This window comes from Plutella xylostella, chromosome 15 (assembly GCF_932276165.1).
Source record: "Plutella xylostella chromosome 15, ilPluXylo3.1, whole genome shotgun sequence".
In the NCBI taxonomy this organism is placed as follows: domain Eukaryota; kingdom Metazoa; phylum Arthropoda; class Insecta; order Lepidoptera; family Plutellidae; genus Plutella; species Plutella xylostella.
Genome location: NC_063995.1, coordinates 1137660 through 1144997, shown reverse-complemented (window position 1 = coordinate 1144997; position 7338 = coordinate 1137660). Strand labels below are relative to the sequence as shown.

Below are 7338 nucleotides of genomic sequence, written 5' to 3'. Positions count from 1 at the left end.
GGTTTGTAGACCAGCACTTAATAACTAACGTTGGGATTAATAAAGAAAACGGTAAATGTAAATACTACGTAGTGAATATATAAATGTTATCAAATGTCGAAACTGTTATTCTGTCTCTACTTTTCTATTTCATACTTGAAATTTGTTAAACTGTTGAAATTTTAGCTCTCTTTCGAATTATTGCTGTATTTCAGCACAAAAGATACGGATTTCCAAAACTTTAGTGCGTTAATGCAACATGAATGTGGTTCTATATATCACGTATATATACTCAGCAGTATATAGCACAAAATACGTATATAATATGACACCTATACCATTATTAGGTACACATAAAACATCTATTATAGTAACACAAGAGTATAAAATGTGAAATTGAGTATATGAATAGTGTCAAAAAGTGCGATAGATACCACCGCAAGTGCCGGAATTATTTAGTTTTCGCTGTATCGTGTGTTCTGGGTACTTTTGGAAATGGTTTCCATTAAAATGGTGCGTAAAAATGCTTTAAAATTTAGGTTAACGAGGCGTGCATGCTTAGCTTTTGTTTCTTACTGTTGTGTTCGTTCACATGTAGTCAACTTTGTATACTTAGTACCTACATTTTCAGAATCCGTATTACATAATATATCTCTTCCACTGAAGGAAAAATAAGTTACATTTTCTACATGGACTATAGGTATTCAATTAAATGAATTTAATATTGACACTCTATAAAACACGATGCCGGACGACTAGACGTTTTGCTCTTTATTTATTTGGATACATTAAAACTATAACAATATAATATTCAATATCTATCAATATCAATATTCAACAAAAATAAGTGAGAAGTTGTGCCAAACTCAGTTAATATATTGTGGTTGTGTAAAATATGTAAAAGCAATCCGTTCAATTAATGCATAGGTACATTAAAATACGTGCAAAGAAAACGTATTGTTTTCCCTATTTTTTGCTTCCATATTTGTTCGATAATAATGTTAAGTGCAGTCAATAAAACCAGTGACCTGCAAATTGAAGTTTACATATAATACACGCTTAAAATGTATATAGTTATACCTCCAATGTGCAATGTATATCAATAATAATAAAACTATCCAATGCAAACATCATACACAAAAGTGGGGTTTCACTGGCATTAAATTTTGCAGAAGTCGACTTGTGAAATGGAAAAGAAAACTTTAGCAATTTTCAGACAACTTTTATTGCCAGTGTAGACCCCGCTCAATGCAAGCTTTAAACCACTCGTTACTTATACATACATTCCAATATATCATACGTGTAATAGCCGTGCTGCAAAATAGATAAGAAACTGTAAATCTAATGATGATAGTCCATTTTCCCCTCGTATCTTTAGTGACTTACACATTTCTATAGAGTAATAAGGAACTATGTTATTCATTCACTTATCATATCACTATTTTGAATTTTTTGTGCCAATATTTTATATTTATTTATATATTGGCTCAAAAAGAGATGTATTACCTAAATATCTTATGCAAATGAATTATTATATTTTATGATTATTTAATGTGCCACTTTTTATCCATAGAAAGTAAGCTCAAAAGCTTAGTCTCTATAATTTGGTGTTAGGTACAACAGATAATAAGCTGTAAACTATAGGATAGCATTTATTTCACATCATGCAAACACCCAAGGAGGCAGATGATGTTAACTTATCCGTAGAATAAGGAACAAAGCACAATGAATGTTGTCCTTCCATGTTTACATAATGTAGTATATTTACCTCACATGTCATATTAAAGGAGTATTCAGAATCATGCGATATTCGTACTTAGCCACTTAGGGCGCCTTCAAATTAGTCGCTAAGTGTCGCGCGGCTGCAGCGCTGCAGCCGCGCTGCTGTCAAAATCAATATAAATTTTGTAATTTAAAAGATGCGCGACTGCAGCGCCGCAGCAGCGCTGCAGTCGCGCGTTAATAATTTATATGGAATTAAGACAGCAGCGCGACTTCAGCGCTGCAGCCGCGCGACACTTAGCGACTAATTTGAAGGCGCCCTTAGGTCTTGTCGGTTTGGTAGCGGTAATCTATTATTAGGCTATCTCTGTAAAATTTGTATAGTAAAGTTTGATTCACGTAACTTGAGCCAATTTCCTAAATTTTTTAAAATTATTTTATGGTGCACATAATAAGTGGTCAGCTTATGTCTTTCAGCCAACAGCAGATCCATTGATACTTGCAACCTGAAATTGACCTTTACTGTATTTGGTTCTCAACCTGCTATTAGAATATATTGTCGGTATTTTTCTCTACATAAACGGTAAAACGAATATGGAATTTGTCTGAATAGTCCTTAATATAGACCTATTAAAGTTACATGTAGACTACAAAATATTTTGCATGTCCATGCCATGTATTGAGATGGTCATAGTTAGATATACATAGGGAAATAGTACCTATTTTGGCGATCTTGGCTGATTTGCCTATGTAATGGCATTTACAAAAGAGGTGTAATGAAATTACTATGCAATACGAAAGTGTCATGTTTTTATCAGTAGAGACATTGGGTGACCTATCGGAATATAATATGGAAAAATTATGACTTATTTTATTGTAGGGTCGATATAAGCCCACCTTGATGTAATAAGTAAATACCACCGCTTTACCCCAAGTTGTGACTTAGCAGAAAGAGTTAATTATATTTAAATATATCTATAGTAAAAACTTGTCCGTGGTGACAGGGTTTGAATATGTATAACATAAAAATGTACATAAAAATAAAATTGAAAAAATTACATATACCTATCTAGAACATAAATTATGGTTGTTGTGACATAATAAATATATATTTTTTGTATTTGATTTCAAATTTGAAGGGAAATGTACAAGCAACATGTATGAGTTGTGTTGTTGGATTGAATTTTAAGGAAGGTAGATAGGTATGTGAAGTGGAACGAATGTAGAATAATGTAATGGGATCTCACGAAGCTAAATAATACTAAACCACTGAAAAATTATGTTTATTTTTCATATTTCAGAATGCACTAGAATAAAATTAAGCGGGGTTTACCATGATTGGCAATAAAAATGCACAAGTCGAGTTCGAGTGTGTAGACAGGATAAGCATACTTCTACGAGTTTTTCCATATAATTTTAACTTGTACAGTCGACTTCTGCGTTATTGTTGCCATTGTAACCTAATTATATGAAAGATGCATCATCTGTAGGTTTAAGGGTATAGTATTATTCGGACTCGTGAGAATACCATGACTTGTGCTCGCTGGTTTTGATCGGTGCCAACACATAATACAAATATTGGGATTTCCGCCTAGTCAGAGCAGGCATAAAGAAATTCCAATATCGCGATCTCTTTTGCTCTTCTGAAGCTTAACTTTATACATGTGTTACGCTTACTTGAAGTTATGTAGCAGCGATGTGTATGTATTTTATCATTTTATGTTTTAACAAATTATATCAGCCATTGTATACGGGCATTAAGTTAAAACGCACACAAAATTATTATAACAATAGTATGTTTTTTGTAAATGTATACTTACAAACAACGCATTTAAACCCGGTTTCAGATTTGAGAAAATCATTTTAAGCAGAATTTAATCAGCCAATCATAGCGCTCAGGGCTTTGCTTGACTTGATATTTTTCAAACGAGTAACCCGTTATCGGCATCATTATGTAGGAACAGTTCCCATTTGTTGTATGTTCCTATTGGACGGTAAAATTTAACTCGAAACGTTTTTGAAGTGACGTTAGGTGGCGGTCTACATCTCTACACCAAACGCCTCTTTAGGCTGCTTATTATAGTGACCGTGATATCGCTAACAGCGCAATGCCGGACGCGACCTAGGCTCGCTGTTTGTAGTGTTAGGTCTTTCACGAGTGCCGTCGACTCTAGTCGCTAGCCCAATTCAATAGCGATTTGTATGACGTCTTGATAAGCGCCCCTGTCGGTAACGTTAGAAACTAATAAAAAGCATACTAATTCCAGTGACTATCCTATCGAATTCGTTTCGACGTAAGTCGACAACACTGGTGATCGGCCCACTGACCAACCAATCGACTAGTATCATAGAACAAATGGGAAGTACCGTGCGCTATACCTTTTTCCACGAGGAAAGACAGCTGATACAAGCAAAAACTTCCCTTATTCGAATGTAAATAAGGGTCCTGTCAGATGTCTTTCCCCGTGAAACAAGGTATAGTAGTCCACTGCAGCACTACACAGCTTACTAATACATAGTATTTTTCGGAAAGAGTCTGGTGTACGCATCGGATGATGGGTACCTAAATCTGTATTTTGATATTATTTATGTTAATGTTTGTAAATACAATTATTGGAGAAATGGCATATCTCATTGTTTTGTAGTCATAAGATACGCCTCCAAATAAATACACAGTTGGAGATTATGCTGTCGTTTTATTTACATACGCAATCTTTTTAAATTATTTTATTTACAGTTTTTAAATATCATACAACTAAATTCTGAAGAAGGTTTACGTACATAGGCACCGATATTATAGATAAAGTCATGATTATAGTACCTAATAGGTACACATTAAAATTATCAAAGTACTTACGTAAGTATCTAATTATACCTAAAGTATTTATAGTTTTCTTATTTAGGAATAGAACCTAGCTAAAGTATCTTATACTTACAAATTCAATTATAATACGTAGCTATCTTACAAATACCTATTTAAATACAAAGTACCTACATAGATAATACCGAATAGTAAAAACATTAGTCAAATAACCTCATCCCACAAACTCACTTCAAATCGGGCGTGCTACTCCCCAAATACGTCCTCAAATCAGACACCGTGGACCGTATGATCTTGGCGGGGATGGTGGGGCGGCGCAGGCGCTGGTACGCCGCGAACCGGTGGCAGCCGCCAAAGCTGTAATAGTAGTCGCCGCCGGCCGAGCCCTGGATCCACAGGATGTCTATGGGCGGGACCGTGCCGGCTTTCTCCTCGTTCTGGAAGTAAAAGCATGGGATGTTTAATGGAGAGGATAAATATGTTAATGTTCCCCTTTATAGGAATAGGTAGGTACTGTGATAGAGATGTGCACTCTTCTCTAAACCTTGATAGTAAAGGTATAAAAGCAAAAAGTACCTAGGTACAAAAATAAACCAGGAGACAAGACAACCATTCGGGTGTTCGGGGTATGCCGGGGATGGCTAATGAACACAAATAAATACTTAAGTACCTACCTACATATCATACCAATGAAAGATTGTCAGATTGACTCTACAACTACATAGGTATAAAATAAAATGGATTGATTAAGGAAACGGTGTAACCTTTCTATCTAACAAGGTGTGTAACTATGTCCTTTTTATCGCATTGTCCCACATAAGGAGCGGAGGTCAGCGAGCCGCAGCCAGCCCTTAACCGGTTCACGACGGGCTTATGGCTTCACATAAACTACTGTATGTTAATAAGCTGCTGTGGTTATTTTTAGCAAGGAGCCACTGACTCTTAAGAAGCGAGATAGCGGTTAGCTTTTCTTCCTAAGGTATAGCTACAACACCCAACTTCGGTAATGTAACAAGTCACAAAAGATACAGCAACGTTAAAAAATTACTTATAGGTACTTATCTTCCTAACCATTAGGTAATGTTGTGGGGCAGACTCTCGAAACACAACCAACAGATGACACTAGAAAGCATCTCCATAGTTGTAATGCTGGTAGTGGGGTAGCATATTTAGACAGTACATAGAGCCATCTCCCGTATTCAACTCAATAGGTACCAGCTCTGGTACGACTCTGACTGAAGGTATAGTGCCTGTAGTTTATAACCGAGTCGTCGAGAGCTACAGGTCACTATAATTATATCAAGTAGTTTTAGAAAACGGGTTAGGTAGGTACTCCTTCATCAGGTATCGACACTGACCTGTATAGTCTCCATGAGTGACTCCACCTTGCCAGGCTCCAGCTCGGGGACGAAGGGCCGCGTGATCACCGACATGGGCACCTCGTGCACCTCGCTCTTCCACGCGCTGTGCACGCTCGCCATCCTGGACGCTGGTGGCGATAGGGAATAGGGAAGATGTATCATATATAGCGGTAGTGATAATTATATGCAGTTGTAATCATGGATATAGAAAAAGAGATTTTTTTTAACTCGATCGGCTCCACTTTGGTAATTATTTTTTTGGAGGAGCTAAGTGGACAGGTAGATGTAGAAGAAACCGATCAAACTTATAATATCTCTTTTCTGCCTTGGGTCAAAAAGTAACTTAACAGACAGGTAACTAGGTACTTTGCACTTTAATATCATCAGCTCGTAATCGTCCACTGGACATTTATTTATTTATTTATTTATTTTTATTTATTTATTTACATAAGCCTCTCTCAAGGAGCGCCACAGCACTCTAAGTAGGTAGTAGAAAACATACCTGCGTGATATTTGCAGAAACAATGACAACACCGGTGCAGTACACCGGTCAATGCCAAGTGTACGCGACAACTAATTATTAAGTAGGTACCTACCTAATAGCTCCAATACTAATACAATCTATACTTCAACCAAAAATTTAACGTATAGATTCGACACGTTTTAAGATATAGAAGGAAAAGCCCGGTAAACACCTGCGTGATGTTTTGAAACATCAAATTATTTCATCATATCATAACATACTACAAAGATCATGCTAAGTAGAGCAACGTGTCAATTTGTCACTGGCGTATCGTAAACTATGCTAAATAAGATGATAATAAATGATAACTTACCTTGTATAACTTTGGCAACACGGAAATTAATAAAACTCTTTAACATAGCAGCACATTCGTTCACTATAACCGAACTCGACTGACTCAGTCCGACAACTGACGTCTATTTTATCATGACTCAGCGAACTGTTCAAGGACTTCGCATAGATTAGAAGACAAGTCAATCATTTCTACCTTTACCCTTCATTAACTTTGCGTTATCGGGTAAACAAAGTGCTGTCGAATATGGTAATCCGAAAATTTATTAGGCATTGTTTATTTATAAGTGAAATTAGTTTGTTTATAAAGTGACGCTGCAGCTGAAACATTATCAAGGTGATAAATTACTTCATTCACGTGCATTCAAATAACTATACAGAGTGCAATTTCATCAGTGATCTCCGCGAAGGTAGGGCTGTTTCCACATGGCAGTGGCTAAATTGTGTTGGGTAAATTGAACTATACTTTCATTGTTCACTGATAAAATTTGACCCTATGTATTCTTAAGGCAACTACAACCAACTGTCTTGGGTTATTATGATTTTCTAATCTGTACTTTACCCCTTATTTCGTGTGCTGGCGGTTCTGCATCTCAAACCTAATATCGGGGTCTGTTAATGAAAATAATGTTGTTACTAAT

At 36.2% G+C, this 7338-nt stretch overlaps 1 protein-coding gene across 2 annotated transcripts; it reads right to left on the bottom strand.

The window, feature by feature from the left end:
- Nucleotides 1–2130: 2130 nt before the first annotated feature.
- Nucleotides 2131–6863, bottom strand: LOC105398636 (sulfiredoxin-1). 2 transcript variants are annotated; one of them, XM_011570787.3, is made up of 3 exons: nt 6720–6863; nt 5881–6011; nt 2131–4959 (listed from the first exon to the last, which is right to left on the bottom strand). In XM_011570787.3, the coding sequence occupies exons 1-3, from the start codon at nt 6763–6765 to the stop codon at nt 4750–4752; spliced, it is 387 nt and encodes a 128-aa protein (XP_011569089.3). In that variant the 5' UTR covers nt 6766–6863; the 3' UTR covers nt 2131–4749. The 2 variants fall into 2 exon arrangements, with proteins under 2 accessions (XP_011569089.3, XP_011569090.2); XM_011570788.3 differs by lacking the exon at nt 6720–6863 and adding an exon at nt 6386–6469.
- Nucleotides 6864–7338: the final 475 nt, after the last annotated feature.

Bases quoted from the DNA above. Each gene is read 5' to 3' on its own strand.
- LOC105398636 (XM_011570787.3), bottom strand. From the start codon at position 6,765: ATGTTAAAGAGTTTTATTAATTTCCGTGTTGCCAAAGTTATACAAG. The intron at 6,012-6,719 runs GTAAGTTATCAT...TATCGCCACCAG, and splicing joins TGTTGCCAAAGTTATACAAG to CGTCCAGGATGGCGAGCGTG. The intron at 4,960-5,880 runs GTCAGTGTCGAT...TTTTACTTCCAG, and splicing joins CACTCATGGAGACTATACAG to AACGAGGAGAAAGCCGGCAC.